This window comes from Meleagris gallopavo, chromosome 17 (genome assembly GCF_000146605.3).
Source record: "Meleagris gallopavo isolate NT-WF06-2002-E0010 breed Aviagen turkey brand Nicholas breeding stock chromosome 17, Turkey_5.1, whole genome shotgun sequence".
Lineage (NCBI taxonomy): Eukaryota > Metazoa > Chordata > Aves > Galliformes > Phasianidae > Meleagris > Meleagris gallopavo.
This window is the reverse complement of record NC_015027.2, coordinates 3,955,429-3,968,485: the sequence shown is the minus strand read 5'-3', so window position 1 is coordinate 3,968,485 and position 13,057 is coordinate 3,955,429. Positions and strand designations below refer to the sequence as shown.

At 39.8% G+C, this 13,057-nt stretch overlaps 1 protein-coding gene across 1 annotated transcript in view; it reads left to right on the top strand.

Annotated features, from left to right (window-relative positions):
• LOC116217259 (transmembrane protein 132C-like) overlaps positions 1-13,057 on the top strand; it is a gene marked incomplete at its 5' end in the record, with an annotated part of 118,538 nt that overhangs the window by 87,908 nt on the left and 17,573 nt on the right. Inside the window, one exon of the mRNA XM_031555896.1 lies at positions 10,187-10,333. Coding sequence (XP_031411756.1) covers positions 10,187-10,333 — 147 coding nt within the window. The remainder of the gene's footprint in view (positions 1-10,186; positions 10,334-13,057) is intronic.

Sequence of the window (13,057 nt, the reverse complement as noted above, 5' to 3'; positions counted from 1 at the left end):
TAATGTATCATGACCTTAATATCTGCCTCCAGGAGCTGTTGTCCCTGAATTTCGCCAACAGCTGGTTTTCTTTTGATACATCCCAGAATCTTCCCATTGATTCCTACAGTGTGTCAGAGGAGATCAGCAGTTTGTTGACCTCCTAGTCTTCGGTGTTTATTATGGCTTTAGAAGTCCACAGTTGTCCTCGAATGCAGGTTCACCCTCAAAACAAAAATAGGTCTTTAAAGTGGCCCAAGGGAACTGTTGCCCTTGGGCACGTCAGACAACGTTTGTTGAGATGATATTGATGACCTAAATGGGCCTGCTGAATCAAAGGTGTAAAACCTCTGCTTCTGTAGCTGTGCAGCAATGAACAAAAGGCTCATGGTTGCTAGCACACAGACCTCTGCTTGCTCACTCCTAAGGCAATCCTATCTCCACGAAAAGCCTTCTCAGCCTTTTGAAAAGGGCAAACAGTGCTTTGTTTAAAAAAGTGTCAAGTCACACTTTTATTTTGACTGTAGTGTTTGTATCTTTTAATTCTTGCTGGTGCGTTTCTATAGGAGAAATCCTTTCTTTAATAGTCTGCAATTAGTATTAAAAGATGACTTTGTGTACAGCCCTCTGTGATCACATAGCACAGAAATGGCTGAGATGTTCTGCAGCAATAATTGCTGTTTTGTACTTGAGCCTGAAATAAAACTAACTGAACACATACAAAAGGGAAGTGGAAAAAGACTTCCAAATGAATCTGGCAGCTTCAGTGAACGGGCCTTAAGTCCATGCTTATTGAAAATAACAGTACTTCTGGAGAATAGAATAAAATAACACCTCTACTATTATATGACACAATGGCAAACTGAATCCAAACAAATGAGCTGAGTCTCTAGGGTTGGATTTGAGGTTACCCGTCAGTGCAGCTAAAGAGAAGCAGGGATGAGCAGGGTGTAAGTTCACTGTAACAGGGTGGTGACTGGGCTGGTTGGAGAAACCTATAAATGACAGAGTAGGGTGAACATAGTGAGAGAAGTGGAAAAGGAGTGTTATGAGGGGAGCTGCAGAGAAATACAGAGCCCAGAAAAAGGAAATAGGAGACATGAGGAGGAAAAGACAGAATGGAGAGAAGCAAGAAATCGGTATGAAATACTGAGTGTACAGATGCACAAGCATATACACCCACATGCAAGGTAAAACACAACAGGTTTTGAAGCATCTCTTTATGATTAGAAAAATGTCAGCCTCTCCACTCACTCTGAAAAAAAGAGGAATATGGGCTTATACTACACAAGAATCTGCAGGAAGAGAGGAGTGGTTTTCTACCTTACTTGAACTCCCTAAGCCACAACTCATTTGTAATTTACTAGCATTGTTTTCTCACTCCAGAGCCATGAGTCTCCATTGCGTGCCCTTTCTGCTGGCAGTGCCTACTGGCTCTGGCACCTGCTGGTGGCCCTGTGCAAACCCATGTATGCTGTGGGAATCTGAGCCAAGGCAGCAGTATTTGTGCTTGCTTCTGTAATGATTTGCTGCTCTCAAGGGCTCCAGACCTGTACCTAAATACACAAACTACCTACAACTGCCTCAGGAAGCAAGATTTTGTGCTATTACTGGGTAAACTTAAAGCATGAAAGAACCTAATTTGGAGGCTGTAGATCACTGTCAGCTTTTACTAAAGACTCAATTCAGACATAAAAGCTAGCAGTTCTGTCTGCTGTATCCCCTTAGACCATGTTTGTAGCATTACTATCTCACACTTAGCATACAGATTAGAAACAAGGTGTGCAAGAATAGCAGCAGCGTTAAAGTGCCTTACAGTGACTCTTTGTAAGTTGAGGACTGTGATGAGCAAATAGAATACAAGGCATAAGAAGGAAACCTGTTGCCATAACTTTCATTTTAATCTACACTTATCTTTCTTAGCAATCTTTCCCCTTTGTTGATTCATCCGTGCCAAAAGGCTGTTTCTGGCTGGTTGGTGCTGGTCAGTACTTCAAAGAGATGGGGAGGAGGCAGGACTAAATGGATGGAAGCACAAGTTATGATAGCACCTGCAGAGTCAGCAAAACCCTGCTGTGTGTGATCTTCCCCAGGACAATGTTAAAACGTTCCTTCCTTGAGTCAACTTAAGCTAGACTGATTTGAGTACAAAAGAGTGCTGCATCCTGGGGGTGAACCACCTGCTAACCACCCCACCCCCCCCCTTTTTTTTTTAAGCACTTGAAAAAATACATAGTATAGTACATAACATTCAAAACAAGTTTTTGGCTGAATAACTCCTCTCTTGGTGTTTTAAGGATGCTTGCCCGTTCCTCTTTCTGGCAGTTGATCTCAGAAATATTATATTTCTCTAGGAGAAAAGGAAACACAGCCCTCATGGCTTCATGGCTGATGGCAAAATTGCATCCATAACAGCTGCTGAAGGGGGACTGCAGACGGGATTAGAAACACAAAGGGACTGCAGAGGAAGATTACTTCAAAAAAGTCACTTGGGGTCTGAGTAATAATCCTAGTAACTACTGCAAACATAAGTATTTTCCTCAGCACTGCTATTGCTCTCCCAGATGGGAGAATGTCACAAATACGCTGCTTAGAGATCTTTTTGTAATATGGGAAACTGCATGGAGTAGCAAATAAAATCTCAATGCATTTATTTATCCAAAAAGTGGTTCTAGTTTCTGAACTGGATCTGCGAAGGCAGTGAGTTTGCATTAAGCACATGCAGCTGAATTTGCAGTCTGGATTCACCATGGCAGCTTTTTGTTTACTTAACACCCATCTCTGTCTCTCTCTGCAATCATGTTTTGGTGTGGGATCTGCTTAGTCCAACTCACTGTTCAACAGAGCAGGGAAGCGTAGTTTCCAATGTTTGCTTATATAAGGAGTAACAACTCATTATAAGTGAGTGTTGGGCCTTAATGAACTTTTCAGGAGTCTTACTTGGATGTGGTTATGCATAACTTCCTTCAGTTCCTCATGGGGGCCATGAAATGGATCTTTGACTTGTATCTATAAAAGAGCCTTTCCACTCATTCACTCCTTAAAGTAATGTGAAAGGTGAATGAGTCACAAGAAAACTGCAAACTCAGACTGTCCCCTCTTCGGTTAAGGTTAAGTGTCTGAAAAGCTCTCCACACCGAGTACAGCAGTTATTGTAACTCTGTTGCAAGCCTCAGGTTGTCTCAGGAAGAGCTCCAATTGCATTCCGCGTCAGCCTGGTTTTGCTGCTAATTCTGTGAGTAACAGATGAAGTGCAGTGTAAATGAGGTTCAAAGAGCAGTCTTGTCTCTTTATTTTTGTAGAGATTTGTACCTTCTCTTCTGCTGAATAATAGTTATATGGTAAACTCTTGGGAAAGGAAGATCTTTCCGCTCCATCCTTGAACAGCGCTTAACGTCGCAACACAATTTCCATCCTTCCTAATGAAAAAAGGTTTTTATGTTTTGGGTTGCCAATGTCAAACATTGCAAAAATATAAGAATTGTAAGTTATGCAAGGCAGGGACAGCTTCTTGTAGCCAAGAAGTCCCCTATGCTTAGAGACCCTGTGAGCTACCTCGAGTTTAAATACTCAGCTGGTGGATTTGAGAACAAATCAGAGATTCCTAAGTTGAGATGTGGCTGTTTCTATGAAGCAGGATGAGCTCAGGTGTGCAAGTTAAACATAGCAGCAGCCCCATTGTAGCTTCTGTGAGCATTAAGAGCCTACAGTGTTTATCTTTGCTGAAAGGCTATGTTAACAGGCCGTAAATTCAGGTTAGGCTTCCTCTCAGCTTGGAAGACAAATCCAGATTGTCTGTGGTGTGTAGTTGTGTAGTTCTCTCTTGCTTTTATTTATATGTATTTTCCTGTCTTTCCTTAGCTTGTCTATTAACATTCAGAGCTGAAGAAAGCAGTGTAGTCTCAAGATGTATTAGAACATTAAATGACTAGCTCTTACACTTCACTAGCAAGTTTCACAGATAATGTTTTTCTCTTCTTTTCTTTTTAAATAAACAATGGATACTTCGAGAGGACTAGGGATGATAATGAAGAGTTAACCACAGAAATTGACCAGAACCAAAAACTCTGTTTCCTGAATATCCCAAAGCACATTTAATTGTTTTTTTTTTGGGGGGTAAAAAAAGTACAGCTGACAGCATCCACATCATGCCTTGCAGCTGAGCTCTTCAAAGCTTCCTAAGGGATTTGAAGCACCTATTTTCATTGAAATAAAAGATAGCTGATTTTCCTAGTGTCTCAGGGAATTTCAGTTATGTAAGAAACACTATAAAAGCACAGCCTCTGAGCAATTTCAAATCCCAAGATTCCTCACTGGCGGTGGAAAGAATTTATATAATTTTGATGGACAGTGAAGTACCAAAATATGCAGCTTTGGGGGGAGCTGAATTTAGTGCAATTCAGCTGACAGAGGAAGTTTCAGAAATACTGAAATCTGCTTCAGCTGCTCTCAGAATTAAAGCTATATTCAAGAAGCTTAGACATTCTGCTTTAGAGGTTCTTAAGGATTTCATTACTGCATTTTCATGTGAAATATTTCAAATTTTTTGTTTTGATATGGCTTTTTTTTTTCCCCAAAGTTTTCTCAAGTAGACCAACATTCTAAAAAGTGAAAAGAAAATATGAAGGGACCTGAATTGAGGACTAAATACCTTAATTTTTGACAATTTATCCTTTTTTTCATAGATTATTTTATGAGGACTTTATCTGAATATTTGAGAAAGAAAATGCCTGAAGAAAAATAAATGCTCCTAGGAGCAAGATCTTCCGTTATACTAATAATTATCCCATACTGTAAATCTAACCATAAGAGCAACCTATATTGTTGAATGGATGGCCCTTCAGACTAGCCTTCCTACTGGGAACCAAGTTTGAAATACCACTATTAGCAGCAGTGTATTACCTACTAAATTTAGTACTTAAATTCCCCAGTTGAGATTACCTGTGTATTTGGCTTGTAAATGAAAACTTCTAAAGCAAAGAGGTGGCTACATGAAGCACAGGTGGAAATCCTCTTGCTAGGGTAGGATGGAGGCAATTAGGGCTCCTGAGGCTGGTGCAGAGTCATGCAAAAAGCCTGGAGCTGACATCTGATCCTCCTTATTCCCTAAGCAGGGCTGCAGCCACTTAATCACACTTCCTCTGTCCATGTACTTTGCAAATTAAAGGAGCATATTTGGAAGGTCCACACAGCTAACTAGGTCATAGTCTTCTGTTCTGCTTGTGTCTTCTCAGCTGGGGACAGCAACAAGGCTTTTAATGAACATTATTTTGCAAGACACATGTCTGTCCAGTTCATTCAGAGCTGTGATGAGATGTAGCAAATCATTTCACATAGAAAGATGAAAGGAAAAAGACTTACTTAATAAAACAAATCTTGCTTAATTGCTGTGGTTAGTCTCCTGCCTGGTTTTATGGGTTCCCGCAGCTGGCTTTAATCTCCTGATTTACAGTGGGAACAAAGAAGGAAAAGAGTGAAGTTAAATCATGGCAGGAAGAAGCTGAAATTTTTCTTGGCAAAACCCAGGAAGGTTAGGGACGTGCTGTAGAGCACAGCCCAGAAACCAGCCTGCAGGGGAGGCTCCTAGCATTTCAGGAGGTAGGGTTTCTTACAATGTAACCTCCAGTCTCAAGGGCTTCCCCCTGCCTGGGCAGCTAAGGGTATAACTGCAAGAAACTAAGATTCCAGAGCAGACTGACCAAAAGGGGTCAGTATTTGTTAAGTTGAAGCACCAATTTGAAAAATATAAATAGATAGGGATTTTGCACGTGGAAATGCAGAGGATTTAGCACCAGCATTCTTCTAGCATGGTGTGGTGCAGCGTGCCCATGCTTAGCTCTCATAACCCAAGGACTGTCTCACAGATGCCCTTATCTCCCCACCCCCAGTTAGACCCAAACCTGCATCTGTCTTCAATATTTACATTGTGAATGTTTCCTAAAGAAAACTCTTCCGGGACAGCAGCTTGGACAACAGATGTGAGCTGAAGACACTGTCTGTGCAATGTAGTGGTCACTGATCTAAAACCAGGCTGCGCTCAGATCAAAGTACAGCATGCTGAGAATAGCATGGCATTTATGAGGAGATGCAGAGCAAAGTGTAACCCTCTGAAAAGAAACAGTCTAACAGGACCAGAAGGTTTAGTGTCTGGAAAACTATTCCAGATACTGTGGATCTTACTGATCTTAGGAATTTAGTGTTGATTTAGCTTTTTATTCTCAAGGGCAGCTTTGTCTGCTCAAGCTGCTGCGTAAACTTTCTCTTAGAGTGCAGTTTGCCAACTGCTAACCCAGTGTAGGAGCCAGCTGCTGCTGCTGAGGGCACAAGCCTGCTCCCTCTTTGCCTGAATAAGGTGCTAGCATTAATCTCCAGAAGATTAGCTTCCTGCTTGGATCGCTGAGAGATCAGATAAGCAGCAATGGCTGTGCCAGGGAAGTGCAGAAACATGAAGAAAGACTGCTTTGCTGGTAGATCTCTTATCTGTATCACAGCACACTCAGACAACACAACCTCACTCAGGTCTGTGCTTTGAGGATGACTTCCTTTGCAGTAACAGAGGTGATCATAGAAGCATAGAATAAGTTGGTTTGAAGGCACCAATCTGTCCTGTCTATAGCACTAGCTGCAAGTGGTAGAACCCTTCCATGGCCACAAGCACTTATGCAAGATTAACATTTAAATTTAAATAGGGAACTGTTACTTGAGCTCTTGCAATTGTAAGTCACATCTTCAGCTCTGGCTGTTGTTAACTCAAATGTTTTTCTGTTACTTTCTTTATCATTTCTATATTATTATGTCCAAAGACTGCTGAGATATCTTGTAATTTGAGGAAGTGACATGGAACGGTAAGATTTTCATCTGAAGCTGATCAGCATGCATAATTAGAAACATCACTTCTAGGTTTGACACTTTAGGAAGGTAAGGTGCTAAGTGAAAGTTTTTGTATGCAGCTCTGTATTGGAAACTAATTATTTGGTTGGAAATTGCAAATTCTGACAAATGTGTTTGTTGTGAGATTGTATAAGTCAACATCTTTTTTTGTTCTTGATTAAAATCATGTAATGCTATCTAAGTGAGCTGCTGGAGACTTTTCTTGTTCTGCAGGCAGTAGAATGTTATCATTTTTCCTTTGAGAGAATTAAAGAAAGAAATTTAAGTTACCCAGTCATTTTGAGACAAAGTTGAGGAAGAGATTTCCTGTGCTGTGAATTAACAACCTTAGAAGTTGAACCAAGAAAGTCTTACCACTCCGGCTACCATGTGTTCGTAAAGCTTCAAAATCCCATTCAGATGGAATCCTCAACAGTGTGGGACTGAAGCTGACCTCTGGTGTTCTGTTCTCTTCTTAATGACCGTCTTTCTTTTATCTTTCCATTGCAAGGTCTGCTTTTGACAGGAGATCAAAAACTGTGCTTAACTTTTCATCAAATCCAAATAAATTAGCTGCTGCCCTTGAAGTTTTGTGCATGTGTAGGTGGCTTGCTTAGCAGGATCTGGATTTGGATCCAGAGGAACGATAAGGGGACTTTGGTTACTGGTCAGCAGGCTTTGGACCTTGTGTTAATCAGTACTACCGCTGTGGAAAGAACAGAAGAACTTAGAGACACGCACAGAAAATAGAGTATTTATCAAGAATAAAGTTGGAGTGGGAGATTCTGACTCTACTTGGATGGAAGTCCCAGTGACAGCTTCTGGCTGTGCTGGCATGTGGGTTGCAGAGCTGTGCAAATGCCTCTCTGGGGATGGAAGCAAACACGGCAAAGTGGAGATTTTCCACTTGGAGCTGGGAGCCCTGCACTAAGGGAACCTGGAGTACTTCAGCTGTTTGTCATCTCCATTTATTGTTGCTGTGCCTGCTGCACTTAAGTAAACAGAGCTGGAATATATATACAGCATAGATTAGGTGGGTAAATACAGGAGACTGTCAAACAATTTGGCCTTCAGGTCGTCGGTCTCAGGGTTTATTGAGGTATAACTGTAACTTACAAATTTTTATATACAAAGTTGGCACTATTGATTTTAAAAAATTAATATTTAATCACAAGCATACAACAAGGTCAATAGATTTTTGTTAAGGAATTAAATAGACTTTTCCTTGCTAGCACTCAAACCCTAAGTAAATAAAAAATTAAGTGAAAACATTTGTAGCATATGGGTACAGATTGCATTTAAAAATGCATGGGGCTCAGTACTGTCTGACTTAATTCTGATTCATCCATTGACCTTGTTATGTAAAACTTAATGTCCTTTTTAGAGGGAGAGTTGCAAATTGTGCTTCTGCATATTTATTTAGGAAGTTCAATCTTCTGGGTGTTCATACCCTAATTCCAGTGCTAAGTGCAATCACAACATTGATTTTTCTCACTAAACATAACCTACTTTACTCTGGTATAGAATTTTTTTTTTTTTTAATGGGCTTTATATAATGGCATATGTGAAAAACCACTCAACTTAATGCCCCATACTGTAGTTAATTAACAAAATGGCATTGTAGCTGTGGTCTTTTGTCCTCTGGCAGTGTATTTTACTGCTAACCTTGACCATCCTAATTAATAGAAGGCCAGGTATTGACTATGTCAAGCTACATGATGGAAAGAGCAATTTACAGCTGCTGAGGAAGTTGTAATTCTGTTGAAAATTCAAACATGAAGAACTTCATTTTGTCTGACATTATGCCATTTCAAAGCCCATCTCGTGCAGCTGAACAAAGTCTTTAAATGATCGGTTTTTACTCCTCCTCATTTCCTAGACAACAGTAGTATCTTAAAATACGTCCATGTGTCTTCTTAAACACATACTTTGCAAAGCATTTGGATGAATTTGCACAGATGTCAGGACTGGCGGCAATGTTTTCTTATGCACGACATGTTTATTTGTATATTGTTCATTTATTTGAACTGCATGCTGAAAAGCTTAATGGGGCTTAATGCTTTAATGAACCTTCAGTAACAGAATTGATTATCTCCTTACTTTTTCTAGCTTTATTTCTGAGTAATTCAATAGACGGCACTAGAGATGCATCAGGGTTTGTCAAGTTTGCACTAGTTTTGCTACAACAAGGCTGTAATTTGTGATGGTCCATCCTGTTCCATGTTGCAAACGAGAGAATTAAGCACTCTGCTTTTCTACTGAGGAAAAACAATGTTTTCTTTTTCAATGCCTTAAATTATGTTTTGTCTCAGTGTTAAAAAAAAGAAAACAAAAAAGCTGCAGGAAGACAAGTACGCTGTCTCAAATTATTCATGACTGTGTTTTTAAAGTGTTTAGTGTCTAAAGAAATGCATTCACACTATCTTACGTCAGTCCTTTGGTCTGGTGGAATTTTGTCCTGTCTCTTAAAGGAAGGTCTGCATAAGTACCTATATTGCTTATTGCTGATGCTTTGTAATAGAGCTGAAGGTCAGAAGTTAAGTGTTCTGCACCCAAATAGCATCTTTACTGGGACTTCATACAAATGTTACTTAATTAAGCAGATGTTCTTTAATTAACCCTCCATGCAGTTATTGCAGATGACACTAGCATCACTGCATTAATACAGTTAATTTTTCAGAGGACATAACAACTAACAGTGGCAGAAATTTGTATCCTAGAAGAATACTGCTAAATTAAAAAGTCTTGTATTAACTAATATTCTCTCCAGGCTGGAGATTTCAAAAGAAACAGAAATTTCTTTGGAAATCTGTCACAGAGATGGAATTGTCAGGCAGAAGAGCAACAATCCATCCATAGGTATCTACAAGAATGCCATACAAAATATCAATAGATTGTTCAAAAAATCTCTAGAGAAATATTCATCTGTGCAACGATGAACTACAAACTTGTCCTGATACAGGTGAACAGAGCCTTACCAAGTCTGTTAGGTCGGGACAAATTTATCTTTGAAAGAAATTGTTACTGGAATGGAGAAATGAACTTCAAGGGCAGGTTTTCCTGCAAGTTAAGTTTTTGTCATATCTCCAGCTTACTGTTGGCAGAACATCAAAAGGGGCACAGTTAGTTGGTTCTGTCCAAAAAACCCAATAGGTTGCCTTCATGATGGCATTCATGATTCATGAAATCACTTTCTTAATTTACTGAAGGATTAGAAACATGTTTAATTTTTAGCTGACTGTTGATATATTGAGACTCCTATGTCTCTGCTACATTAGGAAAATCATAGTCCTGAAGGTCTGTCTTATAAGCTTTTTACCATTTCTGTTTCAAACAGGGCAAAGGTGAAGAAAGGTGTAAATATTCTCAACGCAAAGACAAGTGACCCACAGCAATGGGATGTGAAACAAGAGGTGGGGAATGGTGGAAAGCATTCAACCACAACAGTTATTTGTCAGAGGATGGCACCAAGTTCAAGGAACAGGTATGAAACCCCATATTCTTGGCACTTTAAGCTCATTTATATCCATAATACCATTCACTGGTTGGAAGACATAGGGATCATAACTATTATTCATAGCTACTAAAACTATAGCCTGGAAATCTGGAGACACTTATGTTAACTACCATTTGCTGATCCATAATAGGACATCTCAATTTCCTGGTAATAAAATTAATCAGTTTAAATTAAAAAAAAAAAAAAGAGAAGAAAATAGGCTAGGTCTTGGAGATGGGATCATTTTGACATGAATATAAATTCCTTAATTTAAGAGGTTTTTACTGAACATGATGTTTAGCTTGTTTCTCTGAACATATCACAGCCCCTGTGGATGGTTTGTCAAGCAAACAATTCTTGTCACTGTAACTTTCAGGCATTGGTACAAGATAACTTAAAGATTTGGTATATAGTGACCTGTATGCAATACAGTAAAAATCCCCTTTTGCAAAGCAGTACTTCTTCCAGAACTGGCAGGCCATGCACTGGTAACTCAGGTACTGGTACTGTGCATTTCGTATGGTAACTGTCAGACAGAGCCATGCACTCCAGTGAGCGCTGTATGAACTGCCAGTGTTTGCTTTCCTTTGTGATGGGTTTGTGCTGAGACATGGTCTGGCTGTTCCATGGACGTAAAAGTGGTGCTTTTACAGTCAGTCTGACTTTTTCATGACACCTAGTGTAGTCACTTACTGCTGGTTTCAGTGGAAATCATTTAGCTCTTGCTGGGTATCATATTAATGAACACTTACAAAACTGCTGTACATTAGTCCATGCACAGCATTTTTTAGTACACATCTGAACAATGTTTCCCTAGCTCTGCACTTATTACTGGCCTCAAACCTGGGTTCATTGAAGAGTGGCATAAAATCTTCACTGGATGTTAGGTTAGTCATTGCTTTCCCATGCAGTGGGTTTGTATCACCTTCAGGCACAGAAAACTGAGCAGGCTTGAACATTTATATTCTGTGCCCAATCAGAGTGCATGGGAAGCATTAGATTTCCACAAAGTGTGAAAATTTCTATTGTCATGAGCAGCTCACTGATTCAGCGTGCTTCACTCTTGGTAACATTGCAGCTAGTGAGATTTCCAGTGGAGAATTTGGAGGGGAAGGAGAACGAAAAGTAAAAATAAATCACCAGATCCTGCCAGAAATAAGAAAGAAAAAAAAAGTCTTGAAAGGGAAAAGGTGGCTTTAGTAGAACAGCATGTAATTGTGTGTGTGTTTACAACTGCAGAGCTATAATAGTCAGGTTATAAAATCCCAAATTAAATCTTCTTAATATAATTTGCATGAAATATAATTAACCTATAAAAATATTTTTAGTGCTCATTATGCAAATAAAAGTCAATGTTTTAATGAACGCCGTTCTATATTTGTATATGTAAATAGTCCCTGTCTTCTGAAAGCCTGACAAGCCTAGGTTTGAATGAAATGTCAGTGTATGAGGAAGAGCTGGATGGAGAAACCTACTGCGTGTACTGGGATCCCACTGGTAGAGCATAGGATGCTGTGAGCATTGCAGTTACAGTGTCACTTGGAGCCCACTGTGCAGAGCACAAATATTCTAGTTAGTTGATTAAACTTGTTCTGGAATTGCAAGCCCCATCTGGGCTCTTTCTGTGCTGCCACCAACTTTTTCAAGGTGGTTTAGCAGTGTAGTTCATTTGGGCAATGTGCAATTCTGTAGCAAGGTCAGTGTAGATGCGAGGTACCATGCTTGAGCTCCAGCATCAACACAGAGTAATCTTTTCCTGCAACAAATTCATAGATATTGGTTAATTTTAGCAGAGAGAGGTATTCCCCATAGCCTTTGCCTAAGAGTTTTGGAAAAGTAGTAAACATTTACACTTCTTGAATGCCTCATGAACATTCACGCAGTTTGTCATGAGCATAACAGCATGTTCTTCTCCTTGGCATGACCAGCTCTTTCTATCATAGCTCAGAGAACTGAGTTAGCAGAAAAGAAGAACGAGGGGTCTTCTGTAGTTGCAACCAGCAGGTGTAATTTGCCTCTCTCCTCATATTTTTGCATATGCCATTCTGGCTGAGAAGTCAGAATATTTCTTAAATACGTAGAAAATTCTTAGTGCCTTGGTGTGCTGCCTCCTACAAACTTGTGGAAACTAGATAAATCTGTACCCCGGGATTCATTCTGATCATAATGAGGAGCGTGATGTAGTTAAGCACATACTCTGGAACTTCTGGCATTTCTCTGCATGCTATGTTTTACTGGGGATTCTCCTAGGCACACTATGGTGAGCCACTGCACTCTTTCCCCTTCACGTCCATGGAAACAAACACCCAGACTCAATAAAGCTACTTATTTTTCTTGCCGTGTTGCTTTCCTTTCCTTGCCTCTTTCCAGCCTTGTTAGTGTATGGATATAAATATGATGTAAGCATTGTGAAGCAAGCAGTTTGTATCCGGATGCAGCACCGCTCGGCTGCTAACAGCCATCATGTAATGTAAGTAATAAAAAACAAAGGGACATCTTTCAGGTAAATCATATCAATGATTGCTTATGGCTAAATATTGAGGATATGTGGGCCATGATTTTTTAGTTTTTTAACAAATATTTGTTCTCTTTAAATTTGTGCCACTAAACCACAGGCCATAGCTTAGCTTTGATTTATTCAGAAAGACTCTACCATCACAGCAACCGAAAACAGCCTGAAATCAGCAATGTTTGTTTGCCTCATAATGCCAT